The sequence below is a fragment of the Salvelinus fontinalis genome, chromosome 17 (genome assembly GCF_029448725.1).
Source record: "Salvelinus fontinalis isolate EN_2023a chromosome 17, ASM2944872v1, whole genome shotgun sequence".
Taxonomy (NCBI): domain Eukaryota; kingdom Metazoa; phylum Chordata; class Actinopteri; order Salmoniformes; family Salmonidae; genus Salvelinus; species Salvelinus fontinalis.
The window spans coordinates 29,664,555-29,683,371 of NC_074681.1; the positions used below are offsets into that span (position 1 = coordinate 29,664,555).

At 42.6% G+C, this 18,817-nt stretch overlaps 1 protein-coding gene and 1 pseudogene across 6 annotated transcripts; one reads left to right on the forward strand and one right to left on the reverse strand.

The window, feature by feature from the left end:
- Window positions 1–53: 53 nt before the first annotated feature.
- Window positions 54–10,962, reverse strand: LOC129814123 (kelch-like protein 20). Of its 6 annotated transcripts, none has more exons than XM_055866945.1 (12): window positions 10,839–10,961; window positions 7,845–7,907; window positions 5,548–5,697; window positions 4,687–5,260; window positions 4,003–4,161; window positions 3,606–3,816; window positions 3,232–3,415; window positions 2,843–2,986; window positions 2,511–2,644; window positions 1,961–2,169; window positions 1,672–1,778; window positions 54–1,581 (listed from the first exon to the last, which is right to left on the reverse strand). In XM_055866945.1, the coding sequence occupies exons 3-12, from the start codon at window positions 5,586–5,588 to the stop codon at window positions 1,497–1,499; spliced, it is 1,848 nt and encodes a 615-aa protein (XP_055722920.1). In that variant the 5' UTR covers window positions 5,589–5,697; window positions 7,845–7,907; window positions 10,839–10,961; the 3' UTR covers window positions 54–1,496. The 6 variants fall into 6 exon arrangements, with proteins under 6 accessions (XP_055722920.1, XP_055722919.1, XP_055722918.1 ...); XM_055866944.1 differs by having other exon boundaries at window positions 10,828–10,961; XM_055866943.1 differs by lacking the exon at window positions 5,548–5,697 and having other exon boundaries at window positions 1,961–2,166; window positions 10,839–10,962.
- Window positions 10,963–13,374: 2,412 nt separating this feature from the next.
- Window positions 13,375–16,256, forward strand: LOC129813484 (ankyrin repeat domain-containing protein 45-like; annotated as a pseudogene).
- The last annotated feature ends 2,561 nt before the right edge of the window (window positions 16,257–18,817 follow it).

The following is an 18,817-nucleotide window of genomic DNA, read 5'->3' on the forward strand; positions in this document are numbered from 1 at the left end:
ACACAAATAGTACATGTAAATACATTTCCAAAAACAATTGTTTGAGCTTAAAGTTTGAAATAAAGAGTTTTTATTAACAGCATGGGGTATTTTGTCAGTACAGACAATTCCACGTCATCTAATAGGGGTAAAATGCCAGGCTTACAGCTCAAAGAGAAATGTCAGACCTTCAGCAAAAATAAAGCACCAATACATTTGCCCTCAACAGTTCCATACTTTTGTGAAAGGCTGCGTTTACAGCGGCAGCCCAATTCTGATATTTTTTCCAAGCGGAGCTTTTCACTGCTGACCAATTTGTGGAAAACAATTGGGCTGTCTGTGTAGATGCAGCCACTGGTTAGCTCTTAAACATATCTGATGTGATTGGTCAAAAGACAATTAGTAGCGGGAAAAATGATCAGAATTGGGCTGGCTGAACACAGCCAAAGGGACACATTCATTTATAAAATATTTGGTGATCAGGCTAATAATTACTTGTGAACACTTGCATAATCTGACACATTTGGGTGATAACATATTTACAGGGGTCGAGTTAGCAAAACGCATGATCGTATATTTTGCTCAATAGCAGTGACAAATGGTAACATGAGATTCATCAGGATTTAAAAAAGTCTAAGCATATTACTGAATGTCCATCTGTTTTGCATGGTCACCAATTAAGAGGTGCATAATACATCAACCAGTTCATTATTCCTTACTGTGTCTTAGATGAACCGCAATGCAACTAATTCCTCAAGAAGAATCTATAATAGATTAAAGTGCAAGACTTGTCTCAAATGTGTCAATGTAAAACAAAAGTTGCTCCAAAAAATGTATATCCCCTGTCCAGTCTTAAATGGGCAACAATCTTGTATGAAACTGTTGTAATATTGTGTAAGTGCCACCGTACCAACAATTGACCCCAGTTGTGAACGTAGAAATCCAGGTTATGCTCAGTGTGTGAAACTAATAAAAACAGCAACAAACAAAAAATTCACAGTGCATTTAATTTAGAGATTTAAACTGCCTAACAAGTTCATCCATTTTTCACAACGAGGATCAAGGGAAGCAGTGAGACCACATCTTGCACCTTCAGTTCTCTTTGAAGATTCTTCTTCATGCCCCATTTAATATTTCAATGGAAACTAACCGGTACCACAGCAAAAATCTGAACTGTATCTTAAAGTGCGGCTGCAGTATTCCATTTCAGTAACCGATTAAAGAGGAAATGAAGGGTTTTCCCCCCAGATGTCAAATAGCTCATGTCATTGATCTATTCAGAGTTGGTTCCTCTTGGCCTTGTCAAGTCATAATACAGGAAGTACAGAAGAGAGATGAACCGTAGGCTTCTAGATAAGCCTTCCAGACTTGACACAGGAACAGTAAAGCCACAAGACATTTCCTTGGCTTGCCAATAACATGGCTGTGTTACAGTTAATATAGACTTCGTTCCTTGCATGATAAACAATTTTTCTTTCGGAGGCACATGCGACGGTGAGGCCTTTGACCTGGAGGTGCTACCATATGTGTGATTCACAGTGAGTCATTTTGATAACACCAACCCCTCCTCCAAGTCGCCTATAGTTCATTCCACCATAGAGCCTGGAGGGAGAGAAGGAAATTAATATCTTCACGTTCAACACAAGCCCTCTAGGGATAATATGTCTCAACCTGTTGCATGCGGTTACCTACCTCCATGTGTTAGCGTCAGGATCATAAACCTCTATTGTTTTAAGATACGTTGTCCCGTCAAAGCCACCCACAGCCATTAACTGGCCATTTACCACTGCTAGTCCAACCTGCAAGACAAACAATGCTCCAAACATCAACAGGTGTAAAGCAACAGATTTATTTTCTAGCTAGTTAATCCCAACTTTCACTAAATTACCTGATTTGATTGAAAAGTCCAACACTTCGACTCTTTATCCTAAAATAAAGCACCCAAACCAAACAGAAATCAATGTGAAAGATCCAGACTGACCCCACTACGTCTTGAAGTCATGGCTACAACAGGTGACCACTGGTTGGTCCTGGGGTTGTAGCGCTCGGCACTGCTCAGCTCGGTGGTGTCGTCCCGGCCTCCTACGGAGTAGATCATGTCCTGGTACACTGCACAGCCCAAGTGTTTCCTCCTGGTGCCCATGGGAGAGACGGTGTGCCAGCGGTTCTCCTGGGGGTTGTACCTCTCTACTGTGGTAAGATTGGAGCAGAGGCAGAGCAGACATGGAGTAAGAAAGGGGATTAGAGCAGGGTCATATTCATTAGTGTGCACTATAACAAAGCGTAGCAAGTTAACAAGTGTTTCTTATTGGACAAGCTCAGATAGTCTCCCTGTTTCAGTCAGTTTTCATCCATTTGGTGCCTAATGGATACAACCCAGATCTCTAGGGAACTATAGGGACATTATGTGATTCTAGGATCTCTTAAACTTCTACAGTGGATTATCTGTATAAATAAATAGTGTACACCCTGTTAGTGATGTGCTGACTAATGAAAGATATTGTACTGTTTTCTAAGTGCTTCATCTGTACCTGTATTGAGAGGGGACGTGCCGTCTGAACCTCCCACTGCATAGAGGAAGCCCCCCAGTACAGCCACGGCTACACCCAGGCGCCTGGTGCTCATCGAGGCCACGCGCGTCCATTTGTTCTCCTTGGGGTCATATCTGTAACAGATCATGCATAGTCACATTACTTAGTGGAGTCAGCTTTCTGTGATATTTCAGGAGGCATGTCAATTGTTTGTTATAATACTTTTAGTATTGCAAGATGAATTGTCTTTGCCTCAGCATGATAGAAAACAGTGTGATTTGTAGAAGACAAATACAGCAAATTAAACCATGAATATGTATTGTAAGTGTGACCTTTCAACAATGTTGAGGCAGGATACTCCATCTTGGCCCCCTACTGCATACAGATACCCTCCCAGGACAGCCACACCCACACTGGTCCTGCACGTGCTTGTGGGAGCTACATCACTACTCCACTGATTTGTCTTGGGGTCATACCTGTAGTGGAGAGTGAGTTCAGTACAGTACACTAAGATAAGGAAGTTCAACAATGGAAGGAAGACCAGCCTTTTGATAAGATCTAGGGTGTGTCCCAATATTCCCTATATAATACACTACTTTGACCAGAGCCCTGTGGACCCAGGTCATAAGTAGTGCCATTTGGGACAAGGCCCTATAAATAAACATTAACGAGGTGGTGACCCGGTAGACATCGTTTTCAAAATGGGGAAGGAAACGCTAACCTCTCCACACTGTTGAGATACGAGGACCCGTCATGGCCGCCAACAGCATAGAGAAGATCGTCAAGGACGCTGACACCCACTCCACAGCGCCTCTTACTCATGGAAGCCACCATGCGCCACTCGTTGGTCTGTGGGTCATATCGTTCCACACTGGAGATGGCATCCCCACTGCACCACCCGCCAACTGGGAACATGAAGAATTTTTTTTTAAACTTGGTGCAACTTTGTCTCTTCTAACCCTACCCTTTAGAATATTCAATGGCAACATGTTGTTAAAAGTACACGACTGTCATTTTGAAATACTTTTGAAAGCAGAAGTGATCAGACATGGGTACTAAGAGAATGCAGCTAGGTTCAAGAGTTAAGATACTAACCTGCAAACAGCACTTCTCCACACCGGATGGGCTTCCGAGGGCGTGTTCTTGGCCCTTGCATTAGAGGGCGCTCTTGGGGCAAGAGCAGGTAATTCTTTGCCTCATCAACCAGGTCTCTGCACTCCTCATCACTTTTGATGAGAGGGTCTGATCCTACCGTTCCCACCAGGAATTTTGGGCTCAGAAGAGGAAGACGAACATGCTGGAGGACCTATAACCAGAAAACATATCCTAACTCAATGACTTACCAAGTGGAATAAGTTACAAACACTTTTGATTTTAAACAGACTGTCCTTAGTGTTACATTTCTTTTGTGAATCAAAACTACAGGTATATATCATTGCAACACCACATACCATCTCATACGATTATTTATTTATATAGCAGGTATTATTACCTGTGGCAGCTGTGGCCGGCGCTCCTGAATGCTGTACTTGACCCAGGCCATTACTGCATTGAAAACCTGCTCCTCACTTCGCACATTCAGTTCATCACTGGAGATTATATCTATTAGCTGGTTGGCTGGAAGCAGCATGAACTCCTCACTCTCCATCACCTGAGGGCAAAGCAAGCAAAATGACCTAAGTCACTCATCAGGTGAAACCTGTTCAAAGTCCACAAAAAGACAGGGCTGTGCTCAAGAGAATGATGCATGGTAAGGCAGTCAAGTTAAACCGGCAGCAGCATCTAATTCACATTTCAAATTCTGAAAGTTCCGTGGCAGTTATTTCCTGAGGATACAAATAACGTCGGGGTTTAATTTCATGGAAATTCTAAAACTGTATGTAAAGAAAACAAAAGACAATGTAGAAACGGTATTAACTTTATTGCTGGGATTCACTTTTAAGGCGGTGGGGCTAAAATTACTCAGGGACACCTCTCTCTGGAGTTCACTAACTGGTAACCAGTGTGGATTTTCAAATGACTAGCTAGACTAAGTAACTAACAGGATCCTAAAACCAAAAAATGTTTCTGATAAGCTGAGAGGTAAGATGAGCAACATTATTTTTTCTAAATGACAAAGAAACACTTTTTAGATTGCGCCTCAGAGAGTGAGTGCAGAGACTCACATGCACCTTACCTCTTGAAAGTTGTGCTGTGTAAACTTGTCAGCTATCCGCAGCAGCTCGCGGCAGGAGTGGGTGTCAGCAAAGGCACGGATACCCAGGCAATTTGAGGGGTCCAACTGGCGCTTGAGGAACTCGCAGCAAGCCTCCTGAATCTCGGCCAGCTGTAACAGACAAGCGGCGGGCAGCAATGTCTGCACATTGCCTTCCTCAACGGTAACCTGCGAAGTGTAGGCAAAGTCAATGAGCAGCTCCATGGCCCGCTCATCAATGTCCCGGATCACAACCTCTGTCTGACGGCTCTCGGCCAGCTCGCCTGTGAACATGGCCCTGAAGTAAGGGCTGCAGGCCGAAAGGATCACTCTGTGGGCATAGATCTTTTTGGCGCCGACCACCAACACGACATCACACAGTTCTCTGTGCTTGCGTAGCAGATTGATGACCTCTAATGTCTGGCGAGGGTGCTTGTCGGACACGTAGGGCATGCGTGCTGGCTGGGGCACACCCTCTGGGAGCTTGTTGGGATCACCCAGTGTGCAGCGTGCGGTGATGTCCATGCCGGTGTTGTCTGGGCGTGCGCTGGTACCCCTGCAGAACAGACACATAAAGCCAGACAGAATAGGGATAAACATCCACAATTTACACTTTAACATTGATTTATCACAAAAAACAGCCACCACAAAAATCCAATCAAAGTTAATAATTGGTAATGTCAACGTTGGTATTGGTGGGAGCCAGAGTCAAAGTTGATACAATAATTCCTTAAGCTAAAAAGACATCAGCTATGTCTGTCTGAACTATGGAAAGTTGAGGCCTAGATGTGAAAGAACCAAGTACCAAAATAGACATCTCCTTTCAACTAGGCTATGACTTACTGGTTGTCTAGGGTGCAATCCAAGGTCTCTTCAGCTAGCATCCAAGGTCTCTTCAGCTAGCATCCCCCTCGACCAAGCAATTTCCTCAGCAATCAGCTCTTCCAATTATAGCTCAATATGCAGTAGCAACAGTAGAGTGTCTCTGATCTCCTATACAATGTGAAGGGAGCATTGGCTACTACACAGAACAAGTGGGAACTGTCTTTCAAATCTAATTTCACAGGAGGTCCACGGTACATCAATACTTACCAGGCTAAATAAGATAAACTGATTGTTTTCCCCCCACTTTTTTCATTCTTCACCCAAAATGTAGACTCAACGTGGATGAACTTGTCAAACCACAAAGACTAAAATTGGCCTTGAAACATTGGCAAACAGCATTTTGGGTACTGACACAAGTGATACAGGATACAGGCCTAGCACTCCCAGTTTCATAAAACCCAAGACACCTCATTGGGCTGGTGTCATTTCCAAGTCATAGGTGAGAATGTCTACTCCACCTATATATAAACTCAGCAAAAAAAGAAACGTCCTCTCACTGTCAACTGCATTTATTTTCAGCAAACTTAACATGTAAGTATTTGTTTGAACATAACAAGATTCAACAACAGACATAAACTGAACAAGTCCCACCTACGTGTGATTAACAGAATTGGAATAATGTGTCCCTGAACAAAGGGGGGGGGGGTCAAAATCAAAAGTATCAGTCAATGCAGCTGGTGGCCACACCAGATACTAAGTACTGCAGTGCACCTCCTCCTCCTCATGGACTGCACCAGATATGCCAGTTCTTGCTGTGAGATGTTACCCCACTCTTCCACCAAGGCACCTGCAAGTTCTTGGACATTTCTGGGGGGGGGGGGTCCTAGCCCTAGCCCTAGCCCTCACCCTCCGATCCAACAGGTCCCAGACGTGCTCAATGGGATTGGGATCCGGGCTCTTCGCTGGCCATGGCAGAACACTGACATTCCTGTCTTGCAGGAAATCAGCCATACTGCTCGTTCTGTGCGTGGCGGTATTGTCATGCTGGAGGGTCATGTCATGAAAACCTGCAAGAAAAGTACCACATGAGGGAGGAGGATGTCTTCACTGTAATGCACAGCGTTGAGATTGCCTGCAATGACAACAAGCTCAGTCCGATGATGCTGTGACACACCGCCCCAGACCATAACGGGCCCTCCATCTCCAAATCAATCCCGCTCCAGAGTACAGGCCTCGATGTAACGCTCATCCCGTCGATGATAAACGCGAATCCGACCAACACCCCTGGTGAGACAAAACTGTGACTCGTCAGTGAAGAGCACTTCTTGCCAGTCCTGCCTGGTCCAGCGACGGTGGGTTTGTGCCCATAGGCGACATTGTTGCCGGTGATGTCTGGTGAGGAACTGCCTTACAACAGGCCTACAAGCCCTCAGTCCAGCCTCTCAGCCTATTGTGGACAGTCTGAGCACTGATGGAGGGATTGTACGTTCCTGGCGTAACTCGGCAGTTGTTGATGCCATCCTGTACCTGTCCCGCAGGTGTGATGTTCAGATGTACCGATCCTGTGCAGGTGTTGTTACACATGGTCTGGCACTGCGAGGACGATCAGCTGTCCGTCCTGTCTCCCTGTAGCAGTCTTAGGCGTCTCACAGTACAGACATTGCAATTTATTGCCCTGGCCACATCTTCAGACTTCATGCCTCCTTGCAGCATGCCTAAGGCACGTTCACACAGATGAGCAGGGACCCTGGGCATCTTTCTTTTGGTGTTTTTCAGAGTCAGTAGAAAGGCCTCTTTAGTGTCCGAAGCTTTCATAACTGTGACCTTAATTGCCTACTGACTGTTAGCTGTTAGTGTCTTAACTGCTGTTCCACAGGTGCATTTTCATTCATTGTTTATGGTTCATTGAACAAGCATGAGAAACAGTGTTTAAACCCTTTACAATGAAGATCTGTGAATTTATTTGGATTTTTACGAATTATCTTTGAAAGACAGGGTCCTGAAAAAGGGACGTTTCTTTTTTGCTGAGTTTTGTAGAATCATTCTGAACTGAACACCCCTTAATTTCGATCATATTACATTACAACACATTTATACATGTTGATTTGACGATTTCCAACAAATCTAGTCTATATAAAAAATGAACTACTCTCAAATTTCTGTCACTTGCAATGAAGAATGATGAACTAAACAAGGACACAATTGTCATTAGATGTCAAAGGACATAATTATTTCTTTGACAGATAAAATAATAAAAAATAAAAATAAAAAAAATCAAGCCACACAACAAAAAACATCTGGACGTCATCACATACCTGCGCATTGGCTTTCCATCCATGCACAGAAAACAAATTTTGGTCCCACAACTTTTTGCCGACCTTTGTGAATAGAAAAACAAGAGAGGGATAAGTTACAATTCATTGATAGGGAGGGATGTTAGCCCACACAAGTCACTACAACACACATAAAAATGGCTTGGTCCGGGACTCCTGGCAGATAGAAGACCAGCTAGCAGGCTGATACTGTACTACCACTAGTTAATGTTGATGTAGCCAGCAGATGCGACCAGCTTTCTTACAGCTGCACTAGGGTCAGACAGCCTTCCTGTGTAGATTAAGAAACTGCAGAGCTGTCTCAGCCTCCAGTATTTAAGCTGCAATAGTTTGTGTCGGGGGGCTAGGGTCAGTCTGTTATATCTGGAGTATTTCTCCTGTCTTATCCGGTGTCCTGGTGAATTTAAGTATGCTCTCTCTATTTCTCTCTTTCAGAAGACCTGAGCCCAAGGACCATGCCTCAGGACTACCTGGCCTAATGACTCTTTGCTGTCCCCAGTCCACCTGGTCATGCTGCTGCTCCAGTTTCAACTGTTCTGCCTGCGGCTATGGAACCCTGACCTGTTCACCGGACGTGCTACCTTGTCCCAGACCTGCTGTTTTCAACTCTCTAGAGACAGCAGGAGCGGTAGAGATACTCTGAATAGCCAACTGACATTTACTCCTGAGGTGCTGACCTGTTGCACCCTCTACAACCACTGTGATTATTATTATTTTACCCTGCTGGTCATCAATGAACATTTGAACATCTTGGCCATGTTCTGTTATAATCTCCACCTGGCACAGCCAGAAGAGGACTGGCCATTCCTCACAGCCTGGTTCCTCTCTAGGTTTCTTCCTAGGTTCTGGCCTTTCTAGGGAGTTTTTCCCAGCCACTGTGCTTCTACACCTGCATTGCTTGCTGTTTGGGGTTTTAGGCTGGGTTTCTGTACAGCACTTTGACATCAGCTGATGTAAGAAGGGCTTTATAAATACATTTGATTGATATGACTCGGAAAACCTACCTCAATTGAGGGATGAGAAATGCATTGTACTACAAATTGTCCCAACTGTTACACAGAGAATAGTGAACTGCAAAAAAAACTAGCAGTGCAATCTTCTTGGTGTAACAGTTGGGATAATGGGACAATTCGGAGTACAATGCATTTCTCATCCCTCGATTGAGGTACGTTTTCTGAACCATATCTTGCGCTGGCTCTGCTGTGTCTTAATCTACGCATGAAGGCACATGAGTGCAGCTGTAGGCAAGCGGGTCAGATCTGCTGGCTACTTTTGATGCAGATGAGATTGAACTCTATCTAGCTAACTAAACAAGCTAGACAAAACCTCAAACTAAGCTAGGAAATTATTGACACTTACTAGCTAGCTAATTCATATATTTATTTAGCAGTCTGCAATCCATTTTAAAGACTAGTAAAAAGATAACATTAGCTATAGAGATAGTGCCTACAAAAAAACGCCATTACTAACTCCGCTATGGTTCGTTGGACAAAGCCTATGGGGAAAAGGCGTTTTTGTAGGGTTTTTGGATAAACGCCGAAAACAAGGTCTGTGGTAAATACAGGCTTAGGAGGATCTTGTATGTTTTGTTCTATGAGATTATCATCATCAGCAAACGTCACTTTTTTTTTTTTAACCCCTTTTTCCCCCCAATTTCGTGGTATCCAATTATTAGTAGTTACTGTCTTGTCTCATCACTACAACTCCCGTACGAGCTCGGGAGAGACGAAAGTCGAGAGCCATGCGTCCTCCGAAACACAACCAAGCCGCACTGCTTCTTAACACAGTGCGCATCCAACCCGGAAGCCAGCCGCACCAATGTGCCGGAGGAAACACCTTACACCTAGCAATCTGGTCAGCGTGCACTGCGCCCGGCCCGCCACAGGAGTCGCTAGTGGGCGATGAGACAAGGATATCCCTACCGGCCAAACCCTCCCTAACCCGGACGACCCTAGGCCAATTGTGCGTCGCCCCATGGACCTCCCGGTCGCGGCCAGCTGCGACAGAGCCTGGGCTCGAACCCAGAGTCTCTGGTGGCACAGCTAGCACTGCGATGCAGTGCCTTAGACCACTGCGTCACCCGGGAGGCTAGCGTCACTTTTTAATGAATTCTTAAGCATTTATGTAACAAAAAAAAGCACATAAAAGGTATTGTTAACTGACTGATATCTCATATAACAAAATGTTAACCTTAGGTTTTTGGATAAACGCTGAAAATAAGGTATATTCTTTCCCCGTAGGGATGGCTGAACGAACCAGAGGTAACTAATTTCCGGGTTTTAGGACTACAAACTGTCTAAGTTCAAATCATAGATTTTATAACTAAACCAAGAGACCAAAGCTTGTCGTGTCCAATGGGAACAAGCAAGGAGGTGGGCAGAGCCGAGCCAAGCAAAGGGGTGGGCAAAGCCAAGCACGCGCTAACGACATCATATTGTCGCGTTCTAGTTACATCTGCATATTTACGTTTCCGTTAGGGAACGCCTACTCTGAAGTGCTTGTGTTCAATAACTCAATTCGCCTTTGTACTCCTAAACAGCGCGAATCGTTTCAACTTTTGCAAAGGGTGCAGTCTACAAAACTTTGTCCGTTCATAACAGATTCTAGTTTTGGGAACAAACGGTATTGAGATCAAATGTTTAATTGATGAGAAGTCCATCTCATTCCATCTTCTCTCACTGCCCGCCAGTAGGCTTCATCTCACTGCCATATTTGGTAAAGAGAGGTAACGACAACCAGATGCTTGACATTTAAACATCCAGTGAAATTTCTGTCTCGTTGTTCTGTGTCTATATCATAGCGTACGTTAGCATTTAGCAAGCTAGCTGGCTTGCCAACTTGGAAATATTCTAACGTTAGTTAGCCTTTTCCTGATAGCTAAGTTAGCTAGCTAACCACAAATATTTTAGGTAGAAAAATGCTATTGTTACTGGATCAAGAACATAGGTCTAAAACCACTACTTACCTTATACTTACATTCGAACGTCTAGCAAAGTGTCAGATAGACAATATTTGAAATAATTTGCATGATCACAAGCTACGCTTTTGACATTCCATAAAATTCCAATCAACAGGAAATGTGCACTGGAGAGCAAGGTCCCCCTCAGAACGATTATAGGCTAAGGTTCCGATGTTCGCACTGCACAATAATGGGTAAATGTTTGTGGGAAACTTCTTTATCGTAAACGCACTGTTTTAGCATATACACTTTCCACACCATTGAAAATACAAAAAAGCGATTTATTTATGTTAGCAGGAAATTAGAACAAAAAGTTACCATTGTATTCATGGAAACAATACATATAATGTATCAATAGACGTCGAAGGAGTACAAAAACATTTGGAAAATGTATCTTTCTGGCAATTAAGAGGCACCAGAGGGTTTGTTTTGGGAAAAGGGTGAGATGGGTAGAAATGCAATTTTCACTGCATGTACAGTTGAAGTCGGAAGTTTACATACACTTAGGTTGGAGTCATTAAAACTTGTTTTTCAACCACTCCACAAATGTCTTGTTAACAAACTATAGTTTTGGCAATTCGGTTAGGACATCTACTTTGTGCATGCAACAAGTAATTTTTCCAACAATTGTTTAAAGACAGATTAGTTAATTTATAATCCACTGTATAAGAATTCCAGAATTGGGTCAGTAGTTAACATACACCAAGTTGACTGTGCCTTTAAACAGCTTGGAAAATTATGTCATGGCTTTAGAAGCTTCTAAAAGTCTAATTGACATAATTTGAGTCAATTGGAGGTGTATCTGTGGATGTATTTCAAGGCCTACCTTCAAACTCAGTGCCTCTTTGTTTGACATCATCGGAAAATCAAAAGAAATCAGCCAAGACTCAGAAAAAAAGTTGTTGACCTCCACAAGTCTGGTTCATTTATTGGGCGCAATTTCCAGATGCCTGAAGGTACCATGTTCATCTGTATAAACAATAGTACGCAAGTATAAACACCATGTGACCACGAGGCCGTTATATTGCTCAGGAAGGAGACGCGTTGTGTCTCCTGGAGATGAACATACGTTTGTGCGAAAAGTACAAATAAATCCCAGAACAACAGCAAAGGACCTTGTGAAGATGCTGGAGGAAACAGGTACAAAAGTATCTATATCCACAGTAAAAATGAGTCCTATGTCTACATAACCTGAAAGGCCACTCAGCAAGGAAGAAGCCACTGCTCCAAAACCGACAAAAAAGCCAGACTACGGTTTGCAACTGCACATGGGGACGAAGATCGTACTTTTTTGAGAAGTGTTCTCTGGTCTGATGAAACAAAAATAGAACTGTTTGGCCGTAATGACCATCGTTATGTTTGGAGGAAAAAGGGGGATGCTTGCAAGCTGAAGAACATCATCCCAACCATGAAGCACGGGGGTGGCAGCATCATGTTGTGGGGGTGCTTTGGTGCAGGAGGGACTGGTGCACTTCACAAAATGATGGCATCATGAGGTAGGAAAAATATGTGGATATATTGAAGCAACATCTCAAGACATCAGTCAGGAAGTTAAAGCTTAGTCGCAAATGGGTCTTCTAAATGGACAATGACCCCAAGCATACTTCCAAAGTTGTGGCATCACAAAGCCCTGACCTCAATCCCATAGAACATTTTTGGGCAGAACTGAAAAAGCATGTGAGAGAAAGGAGGCCTACAAACCTGACTCAGTTACACCAGCTCTGTCAGAAGGAATGGGCCAAAATTCACCCAACTTATTGTGGGAAGCTTGTGGAAGTCTACCCGCAACGTTTGACCCAAGTTAAACAATTTAAAGGCAATGCTACCAAATACTAATTGAGTGTATGTAAACCTTGACCCACTGGGAATGTGATGAAAGAAATGACATCTGAAATAAGTAATTCTCTCTACTATTATTCTGACATTTCACATTCTCAAAATAAAGTTGTGATCCTAACTGACCTAAGACAGGGAATTTTTACTAGGATTAAATGTCATGAATTGTGAAAAACTGAGTTTAAACATATTTGGCTAAGGTGTATGTAAACTTCTGACTTCAACTGTATGCTGGGAAGAAGCAGCACTGTGCGGGAACTTTTAAAATGTATTTTATTTTTATTTACCCTTTATTTAACTAGGCAAATCAGTTAAGAACAAATTCTTATTTAAAATGCCGGCCTACCAAAAGGCAAAAGGCCTCCTGCGGGGATGGGGGATGTGATAAAAATATATATACATGTGTATATATATATATCTATATATATATATGTGTGTGTATATATATACTGTATATATAGGACAAAACACACATCACGACAAGAGAGACAACACAACACTACATAAAAAGAGACATAAGACAACAACATAGCAAGGCAGCAACAGATGACAACACAGCATGGTAGCAGCACAAACCATGGTACAAACATTATTGCGCACAGACAACAGCAGAAAGGGCAAGAAGGCAGAGACAACAATACATCAAGCAAAGCAGCCACAACTGTCAGTAAGAGTGTCCGTGATTGAGTCTTGGAATGAAGAATGAACTTGTCTAGCATGGAGATCAAGTTAATGAGTTTAATTACTGCAAGAGGTAGGCTAGGTGTTCCAACCATCACACACACATTAAATAATAATCTCTAATAATACACAATTATATCATGGACAATTTGATTTTCAAACACAGGTTTTTCCCCACTGTATTGTGCGGGTCTCTGGGGCCAGCTTGAGACAGTGAAAACTTTGGGGGAACTTTGTGCCGGCCTGCAGGCAAACAACTTCTGCGGGGGGAGGGCCAGGGAAGTTGCCTCTCGTTATTACAAAGAATATTTGTGCAGAATATTTTACCTGGGCAAGTGAGATAGAGTGAAAGTATGAGAATGAGTTACCTGTGTGTGTGTGTGTGTGTGTGTGTGTGTGTGTGTGTGTGTGTGTGTGTGTGTGTGTGTGAGAGAGAGAGAGATGAGAGAAACTTCATTTCATGTGCATGTAAAAATAGAATTATTCACTCACTCCAGAGGATAAGCAGGACTTGAAGTCATATATAACACATGTGAGAGACACCATTGATGACCCAGAGAAGGTTCAAGGAAAATTCAACAAGGAGGATAAGGTAACACAAATACATCAACTCTAAACTATTATACTCCGAGTAGATACCTCTCACTCTTGTTTTTTTTACACCTACTAAAATGAAGTAATTGTTTTCTCGCCACTTGGAACATATGTACAAACACCTGCTCAGCAAAGTCGGATTGGATCCAGAATGCCAAGAACCCATCTTTCCAGGACTTAATTGGGCAATGTCTACAGGACATTATTATACCCATTCTGTCCAAGCTCACGACTCAACGTGAGAATGACTATTGAGAATGCCAAGGTAACCGGTCAAAATAACTACCGCCACGTAGCACTCACATCTGTAGTCATGAAATGCTTCGAAACGCTGGTCATGGCTCACATCTACACGATCATCCCAGAAACCCCAGACCCACTCCAATTCACATACCGGCCCAACAAATCCACAGATGATGCAATCTCTATTGCACTCTTTCCCATCTGGACAAAAGGAACACCTACGTGAGAATGCTGTTCATTGACTACAGCTCAGCGTTCAACACCATAGTGCCCTCCAAGCTCATCACTAAGCTAAGGCCTCTCAGGGGTGCGTGCTCAGTCCCCTCCTGTACTCCCTGTTCACCCACAACTGTGTGGCCCCACACAACTCCAACACTATCATTAACTTTACCGACGACACGACAGTGGTAGGCCTGATCACAACGAAGAGACAGCCTAGAGGGAAGAGGTCAGAGACCTCTCTCCACGTGAGCAAGGCAAAGGAGATCATCGTGGACTACATGAAACACAGGGCTGAACCCGCCCTCATTCACATCGATGAAGCTGTAGCGGGTTGAGAGCTTCAAGTTCCTCAGTGTCCACATCACTAAGGACCTATCATGGTCCAAACACACCAACACAGTCGTGAAGAGGGCACAACTATGCCTCTTCCCCTCAGGAGGCTGTGTCATGGGGGCTCAGATACTCAAAATGTTCTACAGCTGCACAATTGATAGCAACTTGACTGGCTTCATCATTGCTTGGTATGGCAACTGCTCCGCATCCGACTGCAAGGCGCTACAGAGGGTACTGCGTATGGCCCAGTACATCACTGGAGCCGAACTCCGAGCCATTCCGGACCTCTATGCCAGTCGGTGTCAGAGGAAGGCCCTAAAAATTGTCTAAAACTCCAGCCACCCAAGTCATAGACTGTTCTCTTTGCTACCGCATGGCAAGCGGTACCAAATCGCTAAGCCTGGGACCAAAAGGCTCCTGAACAGTTTCTACCCCCAAGCCATAAGACTGCTAAACAGTTAATTAAATGGCTACCTGGACTATTTACATTGACCCCCATTATTACTATGAATTGTTGTATCTTTATTTTTTTGCGCTGACTCTCAGCACATATACTACACTGACACTCCAACACACACATACACACACACACATACACACACACACACACACACACACACACACACACACACACACACACACAAACACACACACACACACACACTCATGCATTGACACCACACACACATAGACACATTTTCACACTCTTGACATACACTGCTGCTACTCTGTTTATAATATAACCTGATTGCCTAGTCAATTTTAACCCTACCTACATACGTACTGTATTACCTCAACTACCTTGTAGCCCTGCACAATGACTCAGCATCAGTACTCCTTGTATAAGCCTCGTTATTTTATTGTTACTATTTCCTTTTTTATTGAGTAAATTTTTGCCTTAGTTTTTAACTCTGCATTGTTGGGAATGGGCTCGTAAGTAAGCATTTCACGGTAAAGTCTACACCTGTTGTATTCGGAGCATGTGACCAATACAATTTGATTTGATTTGATTTGAGTATGATCGTAATTCAAGTCTACCTCTTTTGTTGATTTTCTTTTTTTGCAAAGGTCATTTTACTATGTCCTTTTATCTACATGAGAAACACTAATTTCACGCCACTTCGATACAAGCTACGACTGGAAGTGAATTTTTCGTAGCAGGTCAGGAGAGTTTACGCAGCAGGTTAGAAGAATTAACGTAGCAGTTTAGGACAATTACTTTAACCGATTAGAATAATTAACGTAACAGGTTAGGACAATTAACGTAGCAGGTTAGGAGAAGGTTAAGGTTAGGAAAAGAGTTAGGGCAACCTAACCTGCTACGAAAATCACTTCTGGTCGTAGCTGTATTGAAGTGGTGTGAAAAGAGTGTGCCCCTTATCTACACAACCCATTATGCATAATCTTCTTAACCTATGCTACCCACTTCTATACCACTGACTGAATATCTGTGGAATGAGAGTGATTCATTGCTATTTCTATTTGCAGCTGAAGCCACAGCTAAAGAAAGCAAAAACTGGAGATAGAGAATGGGTCACAATCAAATATGCTCACAAATAGTCCAGAGAAGGTCTAAAACTGTTAAACTGACCAAAGTGGAATTTGTCCATCATTGCATGTTCTATCAAAATATTTTAAATAATAAAATATCAGAACCACCATTGTGTATTATGTGTGCATTGTCTTTGCAAGTTAGCAGATGATGGAAATTAATATGACTGGGTTGATGACTGGATTTAGTGTTTTGAGATTTAATTATCAACAGACTGAGAACTATACTTACCACAGGGCGGAGACATAATACAAAGTTCTGTGTTATGAGAAGCCTTAATGAGAGAGAAAATCACGTTGTGTTTCAAGACATGCTGAAAGGTAGTATTTATGTAATGTATTGACAAATTATAAAACTAGCAATAACATTTATTATGAGGTATGGTAGTTTCCCTCACTTGAAGAAAACTTCAAGTGACATTTAAAAAGAAAAAAACTTCAAGCACATTTTAAATGTCGATCAAATAAGTCCATTAGGTATCAATTAAATGTATCAAATAGAAAATGAATGTCTGCCCCAGTTTTTTTTAAATATTACTTAAAAAATATATTAAATTAGAGTCTACATCAGACATACAGTTAAAGTCGGAAGGTTACATACACTTAGGTTGGAGTCATTAAAACTTGTTTTTCAACCACTCCACACATTTCTTGTTAACAAACTATAGTTTTGGCAAGTCGGTTAGGACATCTACTTTGTGCATGACACAAGTAATTATTCCAACAATTGTTTACAGACAGATTATTTCACTTATAGTTCACTGTATCACAATTCCAGTGGGTCAGAAGTTTACATACACTAAGTTGACTGTGCCTTTAAACAGCTTGGAAAATTCCAGAAAATGATGTCATGGCTTTAGAAGCTTCTGATAGGCTAATTGACATAATTTGAGTCAATTGGAAGTGCACCTGTGGATGTATTTCAAGGCCTACCTTCAAACTCAGTTCCTCTTGCTTGACATCATGGGAAAATCAAAAGAAATCAGCCAAGACCTCAGAAAAAAATTGTAGACCTCCACAAGTCTGGTTCATCCTTTCCAAACACCTGAAGGTACCACGTTCATCTGTATAAACAATAGTACGCAAGTATAAACACCATGGAACCACGCAGCTGTCATACTGCTCAGGAAGGAGACGTGTTCTGTCTCCTAGAGATGAACGTACTTTGGTGCGAAAAGTGCAAATCAATCCCAGAACAACAGCAAAGGACCGTGAAGATGCTGGAGGAAATAGGTACAAAAGTATCTATATCCACAGTAAAACGAGTCATATGTCTACATAACCTGAAAGGCCGCTCAGCAAGGAATTAACCACTGCTCTAAAACTGCCATAAAAAAGCCAGACTACGGTTTGCAACTGCACATGGGGACGAAGATCATACTTTTTGGAATAATGTCCTCTGGTCTGATGAAACAAATAGAACTTTTTGGCCATAATGACCATTGTTATGTTTGGAGGATAAAGGGTGACGCTTGAAAGCTGAAGAACACCATCCCAACCGTGAAGCACAGGGGTTGCAGCATCATGTTGCTTTGCTGCAGGAGGGTCTGGTGCACTTCATAAAATAGATGGCATCATGAGGTAGGAAAATTGTTGCTATATTGAAGCAACATCTCAAGACATCAGTCAGGAAGTTAAAGCTTGGTCGCAAATGGGTCTTCCAAATGGACATTGACCCCAAGCATACTTCCAAAGTTGTGGCAAAATGGCTTAAGGACAACAAAGTTAAGGTATTGGAATGACCATCACAAAGCCCTGACCTCAATATGCGAGTGTAACAGTATAACTTTAAACCGTCCCCTCGCCCAGACCCGGGCGCGAACCAGGGACCCTCTGCACACATCAACAACAGTCACCCACAAAGCGTCGTTACCCTTTGCTCCACAAAAGCCGCGGCCCTTGCAGAGGAAGGGGAACCCCTACTTCAAGTCTCAGAGCAAGTGACGTAACCGATTACCTGCTAACTAGCTAGCCATTTCACATCCGTTACACGAGCAGAACTGAAAAGGCATTTGCGAGGAAGGAGGCCTACAAACCTGACTCCGTACCACTAGCTTTGTCAGGAGGAATGGGCCAAAATTTACACAACTTATTGTGGGAAGCTTGTGGAAGGCTACCTGCAACGTTTGACTCAAGTTAAACAATTTACAGGCAATGCTACAAAATACTAATTGAGTGTATGTAAACTTCTGACCCACTTGGAATGTGATGAAAGCAATTCAATCTGAAATAAGTAATTCTTTCTACTTTTATTCTGACATTTTACATTCTTAAAATAAGGTGGTGATCCTAACTGACCTAAAACAGGGAATTTTTACTCTGATTAAATGTCAGGAATTGTGAAGAACTGAGATTAAATGTATTTGGCTAAGGTGTACGTAAACTTCCGACTTCAACTGTATATCTGCAATGTAAATACTATTTAAGTCGGTGCCATTGGAGTCCAGTTAAAATATTTCTAATCATTATAAAAAAAATATGTGTATGATACATATAGTACATCATAGTTGCGTAGGAATTTTTCTTCTAGTTTGTG